General features: G+C 46.6%; 1 protein-coding gene across 1 annotated transcript; it reads left to right on the top strand.

Annotated features, from left to right (window-relative positions):
• Positions 1 to 15,769: 15,769 nt before the first annotated feature.
• LOC123444017 lies at positions 15,770 to 17,396 on the top strand. The gene is made up of 2 exons (XM_045120611.1): positions 15,770 to 15,911; positions 15,994 to 17,396. The coding sequence occupies exon 2, from the start codon at positions 16,050 to 16,052 to the stop codon at positions 17,232 to 17,234; it is 1,185 nt and encodes a 394-aa protein (XP_044976546.1). The 5' UTR covers positions 15,770 to 15,911; positions 15,994 to 16,049; the 3' UTR covers positions 17,235 to 17,396.
• The last annotated feature ends 8,837 nt before the right edge of the window (positions 17,397 to 26,233 follow it).

Genomic DNA, 26,233 nt, shown 5'->3' with positions numbered 1-26,233 from the left:
TACTATTACTCCACATGTCGACCGCTATCCAGCATGCATCTAGTGTATTAAGCTCAAAAGAACAGAGTAACGCCTTAAGCAAGATGACATGATGTAGATGGACAATCTCAAATCTATGATGAAAGCCCATCTTGTTACCCTTGATGGCAACAACATGATGCATGCCTTGCTGCCCCTTCTATCACTGGGAAAGGTCACCGCACGGTATGAACCCAAAACCAAGCACTTCTCCCATTGCAAGAATCATAGATCTAGTTGGCCAAACCAAACCCAAGACTCGGAGAGACTACAAGGATATCAAATCATGCATATAAGAAATCAGTAAAGACTCAAATATAATTCATAGATAATCTGATCACAAATCCACAATTCATCGGATCTCGACAAACACACCGCCAAAGAGGATTACATCGGATAGATCTCCATGAAGATCATGGAGAACTTTGTATTGAAGATCCAAGAGAGAGAAGAAGCCATCTTGCTACTAACTACGGACCCGTAGGTCTGAAGTGGACTACTCACGAGTCATTGGAGAGGCGATGATGTTGATGTAGAAGCCCTCCAACTCCAAAGTCCCCTCCGGCAGGGCACCGGGAAGGGTCTCTAGATGAGATCTCGCGAAAACGGAAGCTTGCGGCGGCGGAAAAGTGTTTTCGTGGATGCCCTGATTTTTTCTGGGATTTTAGGGAATTTATAGGCCAAAGAGCTAGGGCAAGGGAGCGCCGGGGAGGCCACAAGCCTGGTCGCCGTGGGCCCCCCTGGCCGCGGCGTCAGGGCTTGTGGGCTCCTGCTACTGCAACAAAAGACCTTCCAACGGCGCTAGGAACAAGCGTGCTGGCGGGAGACTATACTTGTCTTGATACTCCTCAGCAACGGCACCAGGAATCCTTCTGCTACGGCTACGCCTTTAGGGACTTCCTAGGCAAATATGCAAAGGATTCCCCCGTGGCCTCGGAGCCTTGCGTTGGTGTTCCCTCGAAGTGGAAAGGGTGATGTAGCACAGCGGTGGTAAGTATTTCCCTCAGTTTTGAGAACCAAGGTATCGATCCAGTGAAGGAATATCACAAGTACCTGCACAAACACAAAGAGCCTGCTCCAAACGCTATGAAGGGGTTGTCAATCCCTTATAGATTGTTTACCAAGTGAGAACTGAAAGCAACAAAGAAACAAAGCAAAGTAAAAGCAAAAGTGGAAACGATAGGTGTGAATAGACCCAGGGGCCGTAGTGTTCACTAGTGGCTTCTCTCATGAAAGCAAGTAGACGGTGGGTGAACGAATTACTGTCGAGCAATTGATAGAACCGCGCAAAGTCGTGACGTTATCTATGGCAATGATTATATCTATAGGCATCACGTCCAAAACAAGTAGATCGATACTTTCTACATCTACTACTATTACTCCACACGTCGACCGCTATCCAGCATGCATCTAGTGTATTAAGTTCACGAGAATAGAGTAACGCCTTAAGCAAGATGACATGATGTAGATGGACAATCTCATATCTACAATAAAAGCTCATCTTGTTACCCTTGATGGCAAAAACACGATGCGTGCCTTGCTGCCCCTTCTGTCACTGGGAAAGGTCACCACACGGTATGAACCCAAAACCAAGCACTTCTCCCATTGCAAGAATCATAGATCTAGTTGGCCAAACAAAACCCAAGACTCGGAGAGACTTACAAGGATATCAAATCATGCAAATAAGAAATCAGCAAAGACTCAAATATATATCATAGATAATCTGATCACAAATCCACAATTCATCGGATCTTGACAAACACACCGCCAAAGAGGATTACATCGGATAGATCTCCATGAAGATCATGGAGAACTTTATATTGAAGATCCAAGAGAGAGAAGAAGCCATCTAGCTACTAACTACGGACCCGTAGGTCTGAAGTGAACTACTCACGAGTCATTGGAGGGGCGATGATGTTGATGAAGAAGCCCTCCAACTCCAAAGTCCCCTCCCGCAGGGCACCGGGAAGGGTCTCCAGATGAGATCTCGCGGAAATGGAAGCTTGCAGCGGCGGAAAAGTGTTTTCGTGGATCCCCTGATTTTTTTTCTGGATTTTTAGGGAATATATAGGCCAATGACCTAGGGCAGGGGAGCGCCAGGGGGGCCACAAGCTTGGTTGCCGCGGCCTCCCCCCTGGCCGCGGCAACAGGGCTTATGGGCCCCCTATGGGCCCACTTTCTTGGCCCTCAAGCCTCCCGATCTTTTTTCGTTCTGGAAAAATTCATTTCGGGGATTTTATTCCGTTTGGACTCCGTTCCAAAATCAGATCTGAAAAGAGTCAAAAACACAGAAAAAACAAGAACTGGCACTTGGCACTGAGTTAATAAGTTAGTCCCAGAAAAGATATAAAAGGTAAACAAAACATCCAAAGGTAACAAGATAACAGCGTGAAACCATCAGAAATTATAGATACATTTGAGACGTATCAAGCATCCCCAAGCTTAACTCCTGCTCGTCCTCGAGTAGGGAAGTGATAAAGAATGAATTTTTGATGCTTTCATGCTACCTAGCATAGATGTCCTTTGTAACTCCTCTTATGTGACGTGAATGTTCAGATCCATTAGATTCAAAACAATAGTTTGCTATTGACGTGGAGACAATAATAATTCAAGCAAACTAGCAAGATAATCATGAACTTTCAAAATAACAAGGCCAAAAGAAAGTTATCCCTACAAAATCATATAGTGTGGCTATGCTCTATCATCATTGCACAACGAATTTAAATCATGCACAACCCCGGTATTGGACAGGTAATTGTTTTCACACCTTTACTTTCTCAAACTTTTTCAACTCTCACGCAATACATGAGCGTGAGCCATGGTTTTAGCACTATAAGTGGTGTGGAGTGTGGTGGAGGTTGCAAGACAAAACAAGGAGAAGATGATCACATTGACAAGGCATATCAATGAGCTATGGAGATGCTCATCAATAGATATCAACGTGAATGAGTAGGGATTGCCATGCAAACGATGCACTAGAGCTAAGAGTATGTGAAAGCTCTTAAAGAAAACTAGTGGGTGTGCATCCAACTTGCTTGCTCACGAAGACCTAAGGCAAATTTGAGAATGCCTATCATTGGAACATACAAGCCAAGTTATATAATGAAAAATTCCCACTAGCTATATGGTGGTGACGAAACGAGAGACTCTCAATCATGAAGATCATGGTGCTTAATATGCACAAGTGTGGAAGGATAGTAGCATTGTCCCTTCTCTCTTTTTCTCTCATTTTTTGGATGGGCTCTTTGGCCTCTTTTTTTTGGTGGGCATCTTTGGCCTCTTTTTGTATATGGGCTTCGCTGGCCTCTTTTATTTCCTCACATGGGACAATGCTCCATCAATGATGATCATCACACTTACACACTCAAAACTTAGAGCAACGATGACTCTATATGGAATGCCTTCGGTAGTGTACCGTGACAATGATCTAGCATGGCATGGACATTAATGGAAACATCATGCTAGCTATCTTACGATCATGCAATGGCAATGTAGAAGTGGTGGCACATGTCATGGTGGTAGTTGCATGGCAATATATCTCGGAACGACTTTGAAAAAGACATTGTAGGTAGGTATGGTGGCTGTTTTGAGGGAGGCTAACGGTGGGTTTTGTGCACCGGCGAAAGTTGCATGACACTAAAGAAGATAGTGATGGTGGAAGGTGAAAGTGCATATAAACCATGGACTCAACATTAGTCATGAAGAACTCATATACTTGTTGCAAAAGTTTTAGTAGTAATCGAAACAAAGCATTCAACGCATACTCCTAGGGGAAGGGTTGGTAGGTATAAACCATCGCGCGATCCCGACCGCCACACAAAGGATGACAATCAATAGACTAATCATGCTCAGACTTCATCACATAGCGGTTCACCATACGTGCATGCTACGGGAATCACTAACTTCAACACAAGTATTTCTAGATCCACAACACCTTACTAGCATAACTTCAATATTACCATAACCACAACTCAAAACTAGTTGAGATGAATCAAACTTCTCTAACTATTCAATGCACATGAAGGCAGAAGTTTTCGTATCCCTTTGGATAACTACCCCTTTTGAGACTACTTTCATAGCATAGATCAACTACCAAGCCATGCACCGCCGTGCTCTTAAAGATATAAGTGAAGAACATAGAGCAAAAGCAACTAGCTCAAAAGATATAAGTGAAGCACATATGAGCTGAATTGTCTACCAAAGGATATAAGTGAAGCTCGACAAAATCACGGTGAGTGCATGTCTCTCTCTCTAGGTGTGCAGCAAGGAAGGTTGTGACAGAACAAAAATAAAAGACTCCTACGATACAAGGCGCTCCAAGCAAAACACATAACATGTGGTGAATAAAAATATAGCCCCAAGTAACGTTACCGATGGATTGAAGACGAACGAGGGGATGCCTTCCCGGTGCATCCCCAAGCTTAGGCTTTTACGACATCCTTGAATAAACTTGGGGTGCCTTGGGCATCCCCAAGCTTGAGCTCTTTCCACTCTTTATATCTTTGTCCATAAGAACTTCACCCAAAACTTGGAAACTTCACAACACGAAACTTAAACAGAAACTCGTGATAACATTAGTATAAGAAAGCAAACCACCACTTCCTTAGGTACTGTAGGAAGCTTAATTTCTACTTATGTTGATGTTTGGTTACTGTATTTTCAATCTTCCATGGCTAATACCCCCCGATACTATCCATAGCTTCATCAAAATAAGCAACCAACTCAACAAAAACAGAATTTGTTAACAGCAGACCAGTCTGTAGCAATCTGTATACTTCGTATACTTCTGGTACTTCCAAAATTCTGAAAAATTTCGACAGTCTGAAGAATTTGCGTAGCAATCAGAAGCAAAAAAGAATCAACTCAAAAGCTCTTACAGAAAAGAAATGAAAATTCTTTTCGTGAGCAGAAAGTTTCTGTCTTTTCCAGCACGACCAAACGATCATCCCCAAGACTAATCATAACGGTTTTACTTGGCACAAACGCAAAAGAAACAGAAAAACACAATCATAATAGAATTATGAAAGTGTGGAAAACAGAAAATAGAAAGAAAAATGATAGATTCGTTGGGTTGCCTCCCAACAAGCGCTATTGTTTAACGCCCTTAGCTAGGCATAAGGTGATGGAATCACGTATAGTCATCTTTGGTGCTCAAACCATAAGTAGTGTGATCATTTATCATCTTAAGATCTTCATCTTTATTGGATGACTCACCCCTAGCTTTAGGAACAAAAACAGACTTGACGGTCTTTTTGAGAGTGAGATTTGGAGTATTTTGCACAGCGGCAAAAGCGGAACCCAAGTTGGTTATGACATCTTCTAGTTTGCCAATTCTAGAGGAATCATTAACTATAGGTTCCTTCTCCCTTAAATTTTTCAAAACCATTCCCACTTTAGATCCGTACTGAGTAATTTGATTGTGGATCTTTCTATCCAAACCCTCAATAAGTTCAGTTGTGGCAATTTTGTTTTCAATAGCGTCAAGCCTTTGCATCACGTGTTCCAAGGTCAAGGTAGTTCCATTAACCATGAGCGGGGGTGAGCCTACAAAATTCATGATAGCTCCATAGGAGTCAACAGTATGGCTCCCCAAAAAATTCCTGCCTACGATGGTATCAAGAATATACCTATTCCAAGGAGAGATTCCAACATAAAAACTGCGGAGAAGAACGTTACTGGATTGCTTACGAGTAGATCTACTTTTGAGCATTGCAAATCTTGTACCAAGCGTCCTTTAAATTTTCTTCCTCATTCTGCTTGAAATTGAGAACTTCGTTCTCAGGGGTATCGTTTGGAGTGGTGGGTCTAGCCATTGATGGACTATCCCACACACAAACGAGCAGGAAGTAAGCGAGTGAAACGGGCAAAAGAGAGCGGCAAAAAGGCAAAAGAAAACGACAAAGGACAAAGGCAAAAGGCAAATGAAAATGGCAAGGGAGAAAGGCAAATGAAAGCGGCAAATGTGAAGTGGGGGAGAGGAAAACGAGAGGCAACTCGCAAAAATGGTAAATACAAGAGATGAGTTTGTGACACCTACTTGGACAGATCTTGACTTGATCTCTCCCCGGCAACGGCGCGAGAAATCCTTCTGCTATTGCGACAACAGACCTTCCCTGGCGACGGTGCCAGGAATCCTTCTGCTACGGGCTACGCCTATAGGGACTTCCTTGGCAAATATGCAAAGGATTTCCCCGCGGCCTTGGAGCCTTGCGTTGGTGTTCCCTTGAAGAGGAAAGGGTGAGGTAGCACAGCGGCGGTAAGTATTTCCCTTGGTTTGAGAACCAAGGTATCAATCCAGTAGGAGGATCGAGTCAAGTGACAAGTACCTGCACAAACACAAAGAGCTTGCACCCAACACTATGAAGGGGTTGTCAATCCCTTATAGATTGTTTGCAAAGTGAGAACTGAAAGCAAAAAGTAAACAAAGCAAAGTAAAAGTAAAAGTGGAGACGATAGTTGTGAATAGACCCGGGGGCCGTAGTGTTCACTAGTGGCTTCTCTCATGAAAGCAAGTAGACGGTGGGTGAACGAATTACTGTCGAGCAATTGATAGAACTGCGCAAAGTCATGACGTTATCTATGGTGATGATCATATCTATAGGCATCACGTCCAAAACAAGTAGACCGATACTTACTGCATCTACTACTATTACTCCACACGTCGACCGCTATCCAACATGCATCTAGTGTATTAAGTTCAAAAGAACAGAGTAACGCCTTAAGCAAGATGACATGATGTAGATGGAAAATCTCAAATCTATGATGAAAGCCCATCTTGTTACCCTTGATGGCAACAACATGATGCGTGCCTTGCTGCCCCTTCTGTCACTTGGAAAGGTCACCGCACGGTATGAACCCAAAACCAAGCACTTCTCCCATTGCAAGAATCATAGATTTAGTAGGCCAAACAAAACCCAAGACTCGGAGAGACTTACAAGGATATCAAATCATGCATATAAGAAATCAGCAAAGACTCAAATATAATTCATAGATAATCTGATCACAAATCCACAATTCATCGGATCTCGACAAACACACCGCTAAAGAGGATTACATCAGATAGATCTCCATGAAGATCATGGAGAACTTTGTATTGAAGATCCAAGAGAGAGAAGAAGCCATCTAGCTACTAACTACGGACCCGTAGGTCTGAAGTGGACTACTCACGAGTCATTGGAGAGTCGATGATGTTGATGTAGTAGCGCTCCAACTCCAAAGTTCCCTCCGGCAGGGCACCGGGAAGGGTCTCCAGATGAGATCTCGCAGAAACGGAAGCTTGCGGCGGCGGAAAAGTGTTTTAATGGATGCCATGATTTTTTCTGGGATTTTAGGGAATTTATAGGCCAAAGAGCTAGGGCAGGGGAGCGCCAGGGAGGCCACAAGCCTGGTCGCCGCGGGCCCCCCCTGGCTGCAGCGTCAGGGCTTGTGGGCTCCTTGTGGGCCCCCTGCCTTGGCCCTCAAGTCCCCCGATCTTCTTCTGTTCTGGAAAAATTTATTTCGGGGATTTTTTCCGTTTGGACTCCGTTCCAAAATCAGATCTGAAAAGAGTCAAAAACACACAAAAAACAGGAACTCGCACTTGGCACTGAATTAATAAGTTAGTCCCAAAAAAGATATAAAAAGGTATATAAAACATCCAAAGTTGACAAGATAAAAGCGTGAAACCATCAAAAATTATAGATACGTTTGAGACGTATCATGAGGCTGCAACAAGCGACTAAGCATTTATCTGAGGTGGCTCACTTACGAGTACAAGAATAAGAGGGGGATGATCTATGCATAGCGGACGTGAACTACTGATGATCAAATGAATGACCCTGAACACCTACTTACGTCAGACATAACCCCACCGTGTCCTTGATCGGAGAAGGACCTCACGAAAGAGACAGTCACGGTTATGCACTCAGTTGGCAAGTTTTTATTAAGCTTACTTCAAGTTATCTAGAACCGGATGTTAAACAAAGTTTCCACGTTGCCACATAACCGCGGGCACGGCTTTCCGAAAGATTTAACCCTGCACGGGTGCTCCTACTAGTCCATCACAAATTACCACAAGCCGCATAGAAATCCTCGATCACGAAACTCGCGATCTTGTCGGACTCCTTAGTGGAAAACCTCAACTCTGAGATTACTCAAAGCATCACCGGAATCCCGATGCACAAGACATTCTTCAAAAGGTGAAACTAATCCAGCAAGGCTGCCTGACGTGTCGACGATCCTGATAGGAGCCGTGTATCTCGTTCTCAGGACACGACGGATGGGCAGGACGGCGGGTTGGCTAAACCCTGGGTGACCAGGGGGAGCCGGACATCACCCGGTTTGGACCAACACTCATGCGGAGCACTGCCTGGGGGTTGATTAATTACTCCGCGGGTGCTCGCGGGTCCCTATGCATTTTTATTAGTTATTAGGCAAATGTAGTACCAAAGTTGGGCCTTGCCAGACCAGTTTTAATCTAAGACGAATTATCAAGGGGGTCCCCATAACAACCCCGATAGTGTTAGGAGCACTCAATTATGGAACATAACACCGGTAGCCGAAACTAAGGGGGCAAAGGTGGAACAAAACACCAGGCTAGAAAGGTCGAGCCTTCCACCTTTTACCAAGTATATATGTGCATTACATTAAATAACATTAATGTGGTGATATAATAAGGAACCCATGTTATCACATGGAAGCAACTGCACCTGCAACTAGCAACACTAACACATGGTTAATCAAGCGGTAACATAGCCAATCAGTGGTTTGCTAGGTTGTGAACAGGTTGAGGGTTTTCATGGCAATGTTGAGAGGCTAATATTTAGCAGGTGGTAGGTGGCGAGACATAATGAAAGAAACGAGACAACTAGATGGTAATGATAGTAATGGTATCTAGGGAAATGATCATCATGCCTGATATCCCTCTTGAAGGAAGAATGGCTCCGTGAAGCAGACGTACCGATGTAGTCGAACGGGTCCTCATTTTCCGACACACTTGTGGAACTCTATCGAGACGAAGCAAACCGGAAACAATAATCAACACACAATATTCATCACGCGATGCACAACACAAATGATGCATGAGCGGTTACATTTATGCACGATATGACACGCAATTCACTCCAATCAAACACTACATATTAAGTGAAGTTCAATATGCAACGAATTGCATATTGACGAAACTCCACATACGTATTATTTAGTTCTATCCTGATTAGGTACACGGCAATATTAATTGTGGTTAAACATGGCAAGAGGTGAAGCATAATTGATCTACCTATCTAGGTATTTTAAATGAGGTCAGAAACGATTTATAGCATCTCCAAACTGACCCCACGTGTTACTTTATAATTCTGTCCAGATCTGAAGTAACACGTTTAAATATTTTTTAAACAGCAAAATAAAGTGGTTCACATAATTCTACGCGTCCTTCCAATCAATTTACACACAGAGATCATTGCAATCGGAGCTACGGTTCAAAAGATATGATCACCGCAAGATATGATGCCATGAATGCAATGTGTATGCAAAGACAGTCACAAGCATTCCAAACATATATAACCAGCAAGATAATATGAACCTACACGAGATTCTAAGAAAGTTTCATATAGGACACGATCAAAAAAGAGCAACGGTTTAACAAATACAAGCTAAACAAGAAATAGCTACAATCTGCCCAAAACAGCAACATGCCATTTTCTACACCCTAAAACAACAAGCTACATAATTCTAAAATGCTCAAACAAGACATGAGGCAATAGATGGCACGATGCACTACTACATTCTATTGATAACATCTAACATGGCAGCATGGAACACTAGGAAAAGAACTCACAAAATGGCATCTCACACACAGTTTCACACTTAGTGAAAATAACATTGTTGAGAGTGCAATTTTCGATCTGAAGGCATATTGACAACAACAAAACTATATGCTACAGGACACTGAATGGCATGAAATTTTACAACATGCTAGAGAATCTCAAGGAGTACAAATGACTCCATTGCACGAACCCCAAAGGAGTTGTAGATCACTAGCAAAACCCATGGCAAGACAACAACAAAGTATAACAAATTTCAGACTTAGAAAAATTTTCAGCATCTCCAAATCAGCACTATTTTCTAGCATGTTGGCGACAAGCAAACAACACCTAAACATGGATTTCTATAAAACCAAAATTACCAGGGGCTAGCATACATATCCAAGGGCATATCTCTAGTTCACAACTCATGCATATCACGCACGGAATAAATCCCACAAAATAAACAAAAGGGCAACATGGCAAAATATCATGCACGCTAACTTACTCGGAAGGCAAAACTAAATGCACAGTTAAATTCTATGGATTTTCTACCCCGAAAACATATATAACATGTGGGGTTCGAAAAATAAACTAGCGCCACACATATATGCGAGAATATGTCCTAAACACGACATATTAAACTATTGATAGTTCCTACATGCAAATATGCAAGCAAATACTGTAAAATACATGGCAAAGGGTCACGAACATCGTGAACATTTTATCTACGGGATTGGAACAATCCGGACGCGCACAAAAATAGCTACGGAATATTAACCCTAATAGGACAGCACGTAAAACTAGCCAAACGGCAGGTCAAACCACTCCAAGCATGCATGCAAGTAGAAAAATAATGTTCTACGCGAAAAACTAATCAAGTTTCATATATAATACGTCGCGATCCGATGTACGGTTTAATATCTACGAACGTTTTAAAATATCTATATTTCTTGAAATATTAATTCGCAAAATATACTACACGGGCTGAAACTGCTAACTAGGCCAAAACAGGGCATGACGCAACTTAGCTAAACCGCGCTACGGGCACTGGATAGTGCAGCGGAGGCTCACCATCGCGGGCTCGAGGCCCAGCTCGAAGGAGAGGTGAAGCTGGGCCGAAGGAGGCCAGCTGGTCCAGATGGGCCGACGCGGTCACTGGGCAGCGGCACCCGACGCGGCTCGGTGTGGGGAGCGGCGGTCAACGGGGTGCAGGGCTGCGCCTCGCCCAGATCGGGAGGAAGGAGGCAGGCTCGCCGCTTGCGGCAGCTGCACACACCGGCGGCGGCGCTCCCGCCGGCGCGGAGGGAGGTCGGCGGCAGAGGGTCTTCAAGGCGACGGAGGGAACGCGGCACGGCGGCGGGGCGCAAGCAAGGCGTTGCTGCTCCTGGAGCTCGGGGGAGCCGGCCTCGGGAGGAGATCCGGGAAGGGTCGGCCTCCAGGCGGCGGCGGCGCGATCCGCGCCCGGGAAGGGCAGAATCTGGGCCCGGATGGGCCTGGCGGCTCAGGGAGGAGAGAGGAGGAGACTGTTGTGGCAGCTAGGGTTAGGTCGGCGTGGAAAACAAGGCTAGGTTAGGGGTTGGCTGTCCAAATTAGGTAGGGGGTTGTCTATTTATAGACAGGGGCTAGGGTTATCCGAATTCGGCTTCGTTTTCGACCACGGGATCGCGATCTAACGGCCACGAATGCAGGAATGGCTAGGTAGGCTGTGTAGAGTGGCTAGCCGGAGACGAGAGGGAAAACGGGCACCTGACAACACGATTTAAAACACCGAAAAACGTCTGACGATAAAACGAATATGGTGCCGCTATGGACGACCGTTCAGGTACCAAACGGACTCCGATTGCGACGAAAACTGGCACGCAGCCTATCTATATTAAAATAAGACCGCACACCAAGTTTCAACCCAATCATAGAATATTTTATGATCACTTTTAAAAACAAGGATTTCACGATGTCGCGTGGCGCGTGCGTGTGTGGTTGGTCACAAAACGGTCAACGACGAAAACGGAGAGAACCTGCGACTAACAACGGATGCAAGTTTTGAAAACTGGCGGCAACGGAATGCCGATGCAATGCGGAATATGCGAATGATGCGATGATGAACGCAACAAACAAATAATAACACAGTGGCAACGTAATAAAAGGGGAATCTTCTGGAGCGTCGGTCTCGGGCTGTCACACCAGCCTTGAAAGCGCATACTGCTTGATGCTGAGAAATGTTTTCCAATGTGTGATGAAGGGTGGTCCAATGCTGGATCTAATCTCTTAGAGTTTCAATCTGCTTTTGCACACAATGTTGTAACTCAGACAAACCAGCAAGACGTTTGCACGTGTCCTCGAAAGTTTTGATGAACACTCGGGCAAGATCCTCCTAGCAATAGATGCTAGAAGGAGCCAACTGATTCAGCCACGCCAGGGCCGAACCATCCAACATTAGAGACAAATGCTTCATGGCAACATTGTTGTTTCCTCCGCCAATCTTCACTGCCACTCGGTAATCATCGAGCCATGTTTCAGTCTTTGATTCTCCCGTAAACTTGCTTATTCCAGCCGCCAACCTGAAGTTGGGGGGAATATCAGCGGACCGAATTGCTCTGCTGAAACACTCGGGACCAGAGACAACGGTCCCGCTACCACTCGGATGATCTCTGTCATAACCATCTCTGTGAGCCCTGCCCCTATCAATCCGCCTCTGTGCGAGTACATTCCTCGCATCAAACCTAGGACTCCTCTCATCGCCGAACGGGCGCCTATCATCGTAGTGTCGTGCACATACGAACCACTTCGCGGGGGAGAATGCACTCGACGACGGTCATCACGGTGATAACGGGGAGCAAACTGATTTTGCCCCTGATCTCTGTACTGGTCCTCATGGTAACCTCCGCCCCTGCGATGCTGAGGTGACCCTAGACTATAAAGTGACTGAACTGTGTCTGTTGTGGGTGAATTACCGTGAAATCTATCGAGTGAATGTGATACAGCCGAATTTTGCTGCTGCGCTGCGTGAAGCAATGTACGAATCTGTTCTAAGCCTCTGCCAGCCTCTGAATTTGACGGCTGAATGGAATCTGCTATCTTAGCGACGGATGTAACATTCAGAACTGGAGTACGAAATACCTCGACGTTGTTCTAAGGTCCACTCGAAAACAACTGCTCTTGACGTCGACCGGAAACCGAAGGATGTTGGCGGGCGTGTCCACTCGACGGCTCTCCAACTTCGTGTCCGTCACGACCGAACCCAGTCGGGCTTTACATCAAACCTTCCATGAAAACCTCAGCTGCAGGATTGCAACTCTCGCACTCGGAAGGGACGTCAGACTAATCTGACGCCGAGTCGAACATGCCCCAAAGTGATTCGGCGGGCTCAATGGCTGCAAATTGTGGAGATGATGCTTGGCGAGTCACAACATGCTTCACCCATCGTTGGAGCCACGAGCATCCGGATCACTTGTGGCGACGAACAACGGGGAGAGCAATCGACACCAGAGTCGACGACGCCGAAGAAGAACACCACAAGAACTTGCACGGAAGTGCATCGCCCCGCGGATCGGGAGCGCCTCAACGCCGAGAGGCGCCTCCTGAAGCCATGCCGAGTTGTCGACAATGAAGGTGAGCGCGCCAAGACGGATCTCGCGGCCCAAGAACAAATCACCGCCGGAAGACATGACGAAGAAGAAAATCGCAAACTTGCCGAAAGTCGCTTAGATGCCTGCCCCACGATGGGCACCAACTGTCGTGGGAACGAGCCTGAGAGTAGAGGTGAGGGGTACGTAAGGAGAGGGCAGATTCCTAGCTACGGTGAGTTTGTACACACGATATATGAGTTCAAGCCCCTCTCGTGGAGGTAACAACCCTACGTCTTAGTGCTCTGGAGCTCTTGTCGTGTGGAATGTGTGTATTACAGGGGGTGCGAACCCTTGTGCCAGAGGGGAGGGGTGGCTTATATAGAGTCGCTACCCCCATCAAGACTGGGCATCCAAGGGTTCGATTAATAGAGATAATGGCGTACGTTACAAAGAACGTATGTTATAAATGTTACTTACGACGACTAGTCGAATGCCCGATGGTTGGCCTTCCAGGAGCGGCTTCTGATCTCCTGTGCTCGACTGGCTTCTAGTTCTTCCAAGTGAAAGTCTTGCGTTGAGTGGAGAGAGAAAGTCTCCGAGTGGATGTTCTACCGAGTGACGCATGCACCATGGCGAGTCACTCGGAGCCTTCCTTGAAATCTTTAAGTCTTTAATGTTGTGTCCTTGGGTAGGACATGTAGGTCAGGCCTATGACCCTACCCTAGGTACATATCCCTATCACCTCGTCCCCTTCCCGCTTCGATTGGGAGCCATGGCCATGGGCGACCTCCCTTCGCGCGTGCACAAACCCGTGTGAGCTCGCCGTCGCCGGCGCTGCCGCCCGGCCTATGCGTATAGGAGAGCTGCATCAACGGTTCGGTGGAGCTCCATGGTCACCACGGGCACCACAGTCATCATCATTTTTGTTACAACCGGTGTCAAAATTTTCTACAAATGACATCGAAATTTGCTACAACCCACACCGCATTTTGCTACATCGCACATGGCGTCGTGATTTTCTGCTACAACCGGTGTTTCATTTTGCTACAACCGACGACATGGCGAGCTGCATCCCCTCTCTCAACTGCTCCATGGCCGACGAAGTTGCGTCCATGGCTGAAGGCGTAATTTTGCCACATGCTTCAACCGACACCGCATTTTGCTACCACCGGTGTCGCATTTTGCTACATCGCACATGACGTCGCGATTTTTGATACAAAGGTGTTTCATTTTGCTACTACCGACAACGTGTTTTGCTGCATTCATTAACAAGGCCATGATGCTTCAAGCGCGGCGGTGAGCACGAAAACAAGATGCTGGTGTAGGGTTGTCGCGAATCCCGATGATGATAACTAGCATGGAGTAGGAGGGGAGGGGCGGTGCTGCGACCAGAGGGAGGTGGGCAGTAGGAGAGCGCAACGCGTGCCCCGGCGAGCTGTGTGAGATGCGGGAAGGAAATGTGGACGCTCCGCGAGGAAGAAGAGAGCTCTCGACGAATCGTTTTTACCTAAATCTAATGGTCTACGCGACTGGATCTCACGGCCCGCGCTCGACCGGTCGAATCTTTTGGGCCGACGCGTCGGCGCCTATGAGTGCCCTTTGTGTAGCCAAAACCAAAAGGGAAACGCTTGTAGCCGGCGCGCCGACCGAACTGTTCGGCCGGTTCCGTGCGACCCGCACGTGTGACTGGCTAGGCATGCATCTTTTTTCCATCCAAATTTGCTACAACCGACGTTTAAATTTGCTACAAGCGTTTTCGATTTGCTACATTTGTCCACTACAAAAGTTGCATTCACGTTTGGTTGCAACCCAAAATTCGTCGAATTTTTTTTGGTACAACCGCGTTTGATTTTTGCTACAAACGGTGTTGATTTTTGCTACAACCGGCATCAATTTTTGCTACAACCATTCACTAAAAAAGTTGCATACACGTTAGTCAGAGTTGCAATACAAGTTCAACGGATTGTTTTGCTACAACCCATATTTTGTTTTGCTACCACGCATCATCAACGTCTTTTTTTACCACGACCATGTTGATTTTTTTTGTTATAACTATATTTTTACTGCATCCGTGATCGAAATTTGCTACGTTGCTGTTTGTTTTTGCTACCATTAACTATTTTTAATGGTATAGACAGTTAAACGGGATTCGATTGCAACCAGCTGAAAGTTTAGGCCGGCGCAGATCAGTGCCCAAACCAAAATGTGTGTATGTTATCGGAGATGCTCTTAGCACCGGCCGAGCGACCCACTAGTCAGTTCTCTTTCTCCCCCACCCCACCTAACTTCTCCGAGAAAAAGCCGAGCAGGGGCGCCGCCGCCGCCATCTCCTTCTGCTCCTCATCAGGCCTCCCGAGACCCGGAGTCCGCAGATCCGGCAACCTCGCGCCTTGATCTTGCAGCTCCGGCCGTGCTCCTCGCTCTCCTTCCCGGCATACGGCGCCTGGTGTTCGTCATCCACGACGCACCGGTGGCCCGTCTTCCACGCCGCACGAGTAGGGGCGCATCTAGCCTGCTCATGGGGCTCAACCCTACCTAGCACCCGGTGCTTGAACAAGAGTCTTTTTTTTTGCGAAGAGCTTGAACAAGAGTCTGACTCCCTATTTTTTTTTTCCGGCGTCTTGCAGCGTTAGCCCCGGGTCAAAGAGACGCGTCGCAGCTGCCCGCCTCCAAATCCCCCACCATGCCCCGCGCTCGCAGGCCTCGCCGTGAATGGTCGGACGGCGTCCCGCCCGAGCTTCTTGGCGTCATCTTCCTCGACCTGGCCTGCCTCGCCGACCGTGTCTACTTCGCCGCCGTCTGCCGCTCGTGGCGCTCTGTCGCGAGGGCGGCTGGCGGCCCGCCGGCGCCGCGCCAGCTCCCGTGGCTCCTTCTCCCGTCCTCCGACAAGCCCTCCTTCTTCAGCCTCCACTCCGGGGCCAAACGCTGCCTACGCCTCCCAGAGAGCGTCCGCGGCGCGCGCTTATGTGGCTCCCATGATGGCGGCTGGGTCGCGCTCGCCTTCGAGCAGTGGCGAGGGTATGCGGCCGTCAACCTCCTCTCTGGCGCGAGGGTTCTTCTCCCCGACAGGCTCAGGACTGCCCTGCCCCACCCGTTCGGGCCCCATGCGAACACCGCCTGCGAGCACCACATGGTCATCCGCGCCATCACCTTCTCGGGGTCACCCTCAGCAGAGGACTGCCTTGCCGCCGCTCACGTCTCCAGCGCCTCCAACATCGCGTTCTGGCGGCAGGGAATGAACAGGCACTGGATCACGTGCGGGGTCGCTCTGGACGTAATCCAGGACATCATCTACTACGAGAATGGGTTGAAGCAAGGTTTCCATGTCCTGTCAAAAACAGAGGACATCGTGGTGTATTCGCCCAACGCCGACAAGGGCGCCCCTCTGGTGATGACCCGTACCTCGTACCAGGTCCAGGAGCGTGCTGATATTCTCAGGCGCAAGTCACGCATAGTGTCCCGCTATCTGGTGGAGTCCCGCGGAAAATTGCTAATGATCCTGCGGCTTGCCAAGGGTGGCAAGAATGGGTTCAGAATCTTTGAGATGAACCTTGTGATTGCTCCGGATGGGGGCTCTGAAGCTTCTTGGGTGGAGCTTCACTCGCTTCCTGGTAGGGTGCTCTTGCTTGGTCGCGGCTGCTCTAGGGCCGTTGAGGTGTCTCAGTTCAACAGGCTCCAACTGGGCAGCATCTATTACTTGGACGATACTAGCTTCGACATATCCTTGGCATTAAGCAGTGGGAGTAAGTATTACAGTACTGACATGGGTGTTTATGGTCGCAAAACACTAAATAGGGCGCGTAGTGTACGGCGCTTTCCGCGTAAATGTACTTCAGAGGGCTCTCCACCAATCTGGTTTATGCCCTGACTCTGTATGCAGTTTGGGGGAATTTAGCAAGTCTGGCTCCTTGCAATTTTTTGCAGTATGCTAAAAGATGCCAGACACTGTATATTCAGAAATAAGTAAGTAGATTCCTGTGAAACAAATGTATGACATGTTGGAATCATTAATCAATTATATTTTATGTCACCTGTACATTGTTAGAGTTCGTTTAATCCCTTTTGTGGTACCCCCAATCTAGTGTCTGAATTTTGTGATAATTGTGCTCGGTTGTGTCATTTAGCAAACAAAACACTTCTCCACTAGCGGGCTGTAGCCTATGAGGCGTCTCAGGGCAATTGGATCCAATTAGGGCATGCAGTTCCTGGATGATGCTATTGGTTGGAGAATGGGAGCAATTACCCATGCCCTGCCATTAGCTCGTACTCGGGGTGCAAGGTTCCCCATGATGTGTAGTAGGGCTTGCCATGTGAGGTGTCAACTTGTAATCAGGTCAGGTTTCATCCTTGAGCTAGGTAGAAATGTTCTGATATCCTCTGCAATCTTGTTTATATTATGTTGTTTCCTAATATGATTGTCATGCAGTTCTGCCAATGGAAATTTTATTCACTATGGCTGGAAGGACCAATGACTTAGTGTTTTTTTTGCAGTCGTCTTTATTCTGGATTACACTAGACGAAGCTTAAATTCATGCATGTTTTATCAACCTTCTGTGATAATTTAGTCCCACTGTCAAATAGATCTCCTTTGAAACTAAGATAGGTGATGAAATTCTGCATTTCTGAGGAAGAAAGTGAAATGAATCCGCCGGTCACCACACAACTAGAAGAATCACCAATCAGTAGTCCATGCAGGAATTACATATCCAGAGTATCCATCGTTACAATTTCCAGTCACGGTTAGGTAGGAATGATGGCTTTCTAACTTTACAGAGCCCCTACTTTTTTATTTTGAGGGAAAACATAGATAGCCCCTAATTGATCTGTATATATAGTGTTGTTAACACACTTTAGCTACTTCATTATTCTTTCTGTACTTGTACGACCCAGACCCACCAGATAAAATTACTGTGTTCCACAAGTAGTACTGGTTCAGAATTTGACTTGTAGAGCAGGCACTGTGGCCTTAGATCTCAGCTACCATGTGTCTAGTGCAATCGATTTGGCAAACTCGTTAGACTGGTGAAGTATGGCAATTCAGGATTTCCTCATTCTTTCTCCTAATAGAGCTTGCCATAAGCATGGCTATTGTACCTGACCTTGCAAGGTCATGCATGATTAATCTGATCCAATAGTGATTAAATTGCTCTAGGTAATCCTGTTAATGTTCAAGTGTGTTGTTGGTCTTCATACATTTACGCAACCAAGTGATCCTTTTTGTGATGATGATCGTGTACACCAGACTTCCTTGGTCCAGACGCTGATGAGATGTTTCAGATGCCTCTCCAGATTTCAAGGAGATGTTTTGGCCCGGGCATTTGAGAGGCATGGTAACTATTCAGCCCGATGAGCAGTATGCAACCACTTTTCAGAACTTGAATTCTGTGCAGTGACAAGCACCGAGCCTGGAACTGGAAAGCTTAAGCTGATCTTGCCTCCAGTCAGATGGCTGTGCATAATTTTGTGTGGGGCATGTGACAGTTTAAGAAGCTGACATATCGAAGACAGAGACCTGGCAAAGATCACCTTCATTGACGAAGATGGTACTTGTCAGGTTTGTGCTGCACATCAGGAAATTTACAGGATACACTTGTACCAAAGACGTGCTCTACCGCTCAGGAGGTGAAGTTTTGCAGTTAATTTTTCTTTTGAGACGGAGGCAATCCATTTATTAAGAGAGAACTAGAGTTTTTGAGACGGAGGCAAAAGCTTTGCACCATCCATTTATTAAGAGAGAAATAAAGTGTTACGATTACAATTGCGACGCGGAAGCGTTGGGCGCCAACCAAAGAAAGGCCACTACTCCCGCCATGGTTATACCCAAATATTTTGCACCTGGGGTAACCCAATGTTTCCTCTTTCTTCATGGTCTCGAGAAGGATTGTTGGTGTGTAGACTTGCTGCGAAATCACTCGCATTTCTTTTATTCCATATGGGCCAACTCACAAGCATATGACCTAATGTTTCTCCTCTTTCTTGATAGTCACCAGAAGGAATGTTGGTGTGTAGACTTGTCGTGAAAGACACTCGCATTTCTTTTGTTCCATATTGTCCAACTCACAAGCATAAAAAGGGAGGGCATTGTGCGTCTATGCTGGACGTTGCTTTCAAACATGTTGATCCATCACTCCTTGGCCGAGCGCTCCAAGTGCCAAGTGGTAATGTCGAGGTTCCCAAGTTGGATGTTATTTTTGTGTAGAATTGCCATGGTGCTATTTTTTACAGAAATAAAAGTGCCCTAAATTGAATGATTTTTTTGGAATTAATTTGGAAAAGTAGAAGTCTAGAGGACCGAAGATAGACCACGGGAGGGCCACCATGTTTTGGCCGCCCCCCTCCTCTCCCACATGGGGTGCTCGTCTCGAGGCTCTATGGCCCCTCCATCAATCTTCTTTGGCTACAAAATTCCATACATCTGCGAAAAAATCATAGAAAGTCCCTGACATTTTTTATTATATGGAGTCGTCTAGATGGATTCGATCTTGAATCTATTTTAGGTTTTGGAGAGAGGAATTCGTCACCATCATCATCACCAACCCCTTTTCAACAACAATCTCATGATGCTTTCACTTATGTGTGAGCAATTCCCATGTAGGTACGTGTAGGTAGTTGTTAACTGAATGAGATTGCTTATGTTATAAATGTTAGATTTGTTAGGGCTTGATGTCTAGTATCCATTATGTTCTATTACGTTGCTATGACTTTTTTATCCTTAATGCTTGACACTAGGGACGGGGTGTCATGATTTTAGATCTGAACCCTTCATGTTTTCATGAATATATTTGAGTTTTATATCATGAATGCAAGTTATGCACATGTGTTAATGTTCTGACCCCAAGACACGAAGGTGACATTAATGGTGGTACCAAAGGAAATGACTTTACTTTGAGGATTACATGTATTCAAAGATTGTTAATGCTTTGATGTGGTTCTCTAGTACAAGAAGCACCCTAATTTCCATTAGGATCCCGTTGAAACAGGAGAGTGAGACAAATGATTGTGCAAGTTATCATCGCAAGCACATTGTTAGGGCACAATTCTTCCTTGGTGGTTTTGGTGATTGATGACAATGCTTTTGTGGACTCACCGTGTGCATTAGGAGTTTCAGATAATTCATCATAGGACACAAGACGATTCGATCCCCTCAGTGGATAATAGTGAAGACAGTTGTGTTCCTTCGTTTCGTTTTCGGTGGAATTGAGTCGTAGGAGAACCGTAATATTAAGAGGGGGTACACATCGAAAAAGTTTGGATGGAATCAGCACGTACACACTTTCATTTGCACTCTTGTTCCTTTCTCGCATCAATGGTGTAGCTCCTTTGTGCCCATTGCCTGGTCGTGAAAGTCCCAAACGGTTGTATCGCGCACGCAAGCGATAGTACCACCTATAAATGGTAGTACCGCTCCAGAGATAGCGGTAGTACCCCTCTCCAGTGCCGTGTGTAGTATCGCTGCCTCTGGGAGTCTTGACTTTTCGTGTCGAGCTGTGCGGTAGTGGGGATGGTAGTATGACGCGGTAGTACCGCCTATAAACGGTAGTACCACTGTCACTACCGGTCAACTACCACTCCCTTTCTAGGCCGAGGCACTCTCAGCGGATGTAGGGTGGCCCTACCGCTAGTAAGAGGTAGTACTGCTGATACAGGCGGGAGTACCGCTTTTGTGGTAGTGCCTGTGTGCCTTCCTCTGCTTTGCGTCCGCGAGCCCCTATGCTGCAACCCCAGCAGTATCCGGCGACACTACCGGCTCGTGGCCTTGTGACTTTGCACTGCGCTATGGTCACAACCTCCCAAGCGGTAGTACTGCCCCTATGAGCGGTAGTACCGCCCCTATGAGCACTAGTACCGCTTGTGTGCGAGTTGAGAGGGGGTAACGGTTGGAAATTTCCCCCACTATAAAAAGGGGGTCTTCTTCCCCAAGAAGACTACCTCTTCCTTCCCTAAGCTCCATTGTTGTTCCAAGCTCCATTTTCGCCCGATCTCTCTCTATAGCCAACACAACTTGTTGATTCTCTAGGGTTTGGTTGAGAGGAGCCTGATTTACTCTTCCACCAAGAGAAATTTGATTCCAACACTAATCCCTTGCGGATCTTGTTACTCTTGGATGTTTGAGCACCCTAGACGATTGAGGTCAACTTGGAGCCACAATCCCTTGTAGTGACGCTTCGTGATCGTGTTGGAAGACTCCAATTAAGTTGTGGAGATTGCCCCAATCGTGTTTGTAAAGGTTCGGTCACCGCCTTGAAGGGCACCACTAGTGGAATCACGGCATCTTGCACTGTGTGAGGGCCTGAGGAGAGAACGGTGGCCCTGGTGGCTTTTTGGGAGCATTGTGCCACCACATTGCTCTAACAGAGACGTATTTCCCCTCAAATGGAAGGAACTTTGGTAACACATCCTCGCCTCCACTGGCTCCATTTGTGGTCATTTGTTACCTTTACTTTGTGCAAGCTATATTTGTGTTGTATTCTTTGCTTGCTAGTATTGTTGTTGTTGTTAGCATCATGTATAATTTACTCACCTAGTTGCATATCTAGACAAAGTATTTGTAGCTAAACCTAACTTTTTAGGAAAAGCTAAAACTGGTAGTTTTCTATTCACCCTCCCTCTAGACAACCATAACAATCCTTTCAATTGGTATCAGAGCTACGTCTCTTTTAAAGGCTTAACCACCTAAAGAGTATGGTTAACGAAGTGAGTGAGGGAGGGGAGAACTCCAGGGTCGGGGTCGATACTATGGTCACTCAAAATGTTTTGAATGAGGCATCGCTTCTATCAAATCATCCATGACGAGCGAGGTCATGGACACGCTAAATAAATTCCTCGAGAATTTTAAACTTCCCACTGATCCAAAGTATTTGGTTAACCCATTCCATTCGAAAAGGGGTGTCGACTCCAACAAGGAATCGACTAGTGTCGGACTTCCCGAAACCTCTCATGGAATTAATGGACCGGGCACCAATATCGTGGTTGCCCCTCCCCTATCCTATGTTGGACCGGTTCCCTCACCTCATATTAACCCTAATGGGCCCCAAACCAAGATTGATTTGACTAACTTTCCTAATTGGGTTTTTCGTATCAACTCTCATTTGAATCACAACTCAACACAATTATGAAGGGTGATCGAGTAAGGTTTTGCCCCTCATTATCGCAACAATATGACTCCAAGAGAAGAAGTGGACAACCAACTAAATGCTTCCGCTTTGTTCATTTTTCAATCCTCCGTGCCACCCGAAGAGCTCTCCCACTTGCATCCTTTCAGCATTGCTAAATATGCATGGGCACACATCAACTCATTATACAAAGGGAGCTCAAGCATTCAATGATGCAACTTTGAGGTGGTTCTTGATGAAGCCGATGGGTTTCTGATGAATAAAGATGAAGAACCAAGGGAGATCTACCGGAGATTGACAACCCTTCTCGTCTCTCTCCGAGATCATGATAGCAAGGACATCGATGACACTTTCGGCAAGCGCAAGTTCCTCAAGGCCATCATGCCATTTAACAAAGGCGTGTCTTCCATGATACATCAAAGACCAGACTTTCACTCCTTGTCCTCGAGCGAAGTGTTGGATGAGTTCGTTGTGTTGGAAATATGCCCTAGAGGCAATAATAATATGGTTATTATCATATTTCCTTGTTCATGATAATCGTCTATTGTTCATGCTATAATTGTATTAACAGGAAACAGTAATACATGTGTGAATAAATAGATCACAATGTGTCCCTAGCAAGCCTCTAGTTGACTAGCTCGTTAATCAATAGATGATCATGGTTTCCTGATCATGGGCATTGGATGTCATTGATAACGGTATCACATCATTGGGAGAATGACGTAATGGACAAGACCCAATCCTAAGCATAGCACTAGATCGTATTGTTTGTATGCTAAAGCTTTTCTAATGTCAAGTATCTTTTCCTTCGACCGTGAGATTGTGCAACTCCCGGATACCGTAGGAGTTCTTTGGGTGTATCAAACGTCACAACGTAACTGGGTGACTATAAAGGTGCACTACGGGTACCTCCGAAAGTGTCTGTTGGGCTGGTACGAATCGAGATCGGGATTTGTCACTCCGTGTGACGGAGAGGTATCTCTAGGCCCACTCGGTAGAACATCGTCATGAGCTCAATGTGACTAAGGAGTTAGTCACAGGATGACGTGCTACGGAACGAGTAAAGATACTTACCGGTAACGATATTGAACAAGTCATAGGCATACCGACGATCGAATCTCGGGCAAGTTCTATACCGACAGACAAAGGGAATTGTATACGGGATTGATTGAATCCTTGACATCGTGGTTCATCCGATGAGATCATCGTGGAACATGTCGGAGCCACCATGGGTATCCAGATCCCGCTAATGGTTATTGGCCGGAGAGTGTCTCGGTCATGTCTGCATGCCCCCCGAACCCGTAGGGTCTACACACTTAAGGTTCGAGGACGCTAGGGTTATAGGGAATTGTTATACGAGGTTACCGAAGGATGTTCGGAGTCCCGGATGAGATCCCGGACGTCACGAGGAGCTCCGGAATGGTCCGGAGGTAAAGATTGATATATAGGATGGATGGGTTTGGACGCCGAAAATGTTTCGGGCACCACCGGCAAAGTGCTGGGACCACCGGAAGGGTTTCGGAGGCCCACCGGGAGGGGCCACAAGCCCCGAAGGGCTACGTGGGCCAAGTGCGGGAGGGAACCAGCCCCTAGGTGGGCTGGTGTGCCCCTCACACCCAGCCCATGCGCAACCAAGAGGGAGGGAGGGGAAATCCTAGGCGCTGGTGGGCCTAAGGCCCACCTAGGGGTGCGCCACCCCCTCTCCCTGCCCTGGCCGCCGCACCTCCCATCCGGGGGGCTGCCGCACCACCTAGGGTGGGAACCCTAGGGGTGGCACAACTCCTTCCCTCCTCCTATATATAGAGAGGGTTTTGGGGCTGTTTTGCATACAGTTTTCCCTCTCCCTCGGCACAGCCCTGCTCCCCTCCTTCCTCCTCTCTCACGGTGCTTGGCGAAGCCCTGCCGGGAGACCTCGTCACTCCATCGACACCACGCCGTCGTGCTGCCGGAGATCTTCCCCAACCTCTCCCTCCTCCTTACTGGATCAAGGTGCGGGAGACGTCACCGGGCTGCACGTGTGTTGAACGCGGAGGTGCCGTGGTTCGACACTAGATCGGAATCACACCGCGATCTGAATCGCCGCGAGTACGACTCCATCAACCGCGTTCTTGCAATGCTTCCGCTTAGCGATCTTCAAAGGTATGGAGATGCACACACCCCTCTCTCGTTGCTGGTCTCTCCATAGGAAGATCTGAATAAGGCGTAGGAAATTTTTGATTTTATGCTACGTTTCCCGACACGTTGCTATGAACATCTTGAGCTAACCGCGTACGATGCTTTAGCTCGTGTTCAACTGTCAAAGAAGCCTAACCTTGCTTTGAAGGCCAAGGCAATCTCGGAGGAGGAATAAGAAGAAGAGGAGGAGTGTTGCCCCGAGGACACAAATATGCTTACCACGAGCACATGGCTTTTGCGTCTAGGAAATTTTGAGGAAACAAGAGGAACACCAAGCCCAACTTCTCCAAGAACAACTCAAGTGCTTCCAAGGGCAAGCAACTAGTAAGTACATGCATACAATTGCGATAATGCAAGTCACTTTGTTGTAGATTGCCCTGACGAGAAGCGTGAATACGATGGAGGAAAGCTCATTCGCAAGGACAAGTCCAAGTCCTTCCACAACCAGAATAACTTCACGAAGGGGGGCCTCCAAAGGGGTTGACGGTGCAAGAAGAGTACACCACCGATGATAATGATGATGATGTTGCTACAAGGGGATAAGGAATGGCAACAACCTGTGTGGCCATTGCTATCTCTTCTCCAACCACGATGTCACTCTTCGACCCACCCAACATGGACCTCATCCCCATCGTGAAGTGCCTAATGGCCAAAGCTTCCAACTAAGTAACCTCCAACATCAAAACTACCATCTCCACTGCTCCTTCTTCTATGGATAGTGGGGATGAAAAGGAGGAGGTAAAAGTTGATGAGAATTCCTTTGATAAATTCATGTGTAAACTCAAGGGAGAGACCAAGAAGCATTTATTTGATCTCTTGGAACAATTAAGTGAGGCAAATGATCTCATTGCCTCTCACGAAGAGAGCAGCACTAAGGTGGAAGGGCATAGCCATGACTATGCTGATGAGATCGCTGATCTTTCTCATGCTCTTGAAGAGGAGAAATGTATTTGTTTGCGTCTTGAGGAGTCACACAATGTTGATCTTGCTAAATTAAGTAAATATCATGATCATGCTCAACTTCTTTATTGTGTGCTTAAAACTTATAATGTTGAACTTGGGGTTGGCCATAAGAAGCTCAAGGAGGAGTTTGATCTACTTGACAAGCCTCGTAAGTCCTTGAAAAGTGCTCACGCTTCTTGATACGTCTCCATCGTATCTATAATTTTTGATTGTTACATGATATTATTTTATCATTCTTGGATATTTCATAATCATTTTATAGGAACTTTATATTATTTTTTGGGACCAACCTATTGACATAGTGTCCAGTGCCAGTTGCTGTTTTTTGCTTGTTTTCACTTCACAGAAAATCAATATCAAATGGAGTCCAAATGTCATAATTTTTTTTGGAGATCTTTTTCAGCCCAGAAGACGTTCAGAGAGTCAAGGAAGCACACGAGGGGAGGCCCGTGGGGCCCACTAGGCAGTAGGGCACGGCAGCCCCCCATGCGCGCCCTGGTGGGTAGTGGGCACCTCATGCCCATCTTGACGTGATTCCAACGCCCAAAAATCATATAAATACAGAAACCCTCAAAAATAATCTTAGATCATAAGTTCCGCCGACGCATGATACGTC

Source organism: Hordeum vulgare, chromosome 3H (assembly GCF_904849725.1).
Source record: "Hordeum vulgare subsp. vulgare chromosome 3H, MorexV3_pseudomolecules_assembly, whole genome shotgun sequence".
Classification (NCBI taxonomy): Eukaryota; Viridiplantae; Streptophyta; class Magnoliopsida; order Poales; family Poaceae; genus Hordeum; species Hordeum vulgare.
This window is presented reverse-complemented; position numbering and strand designations above follow the sequence as displayed.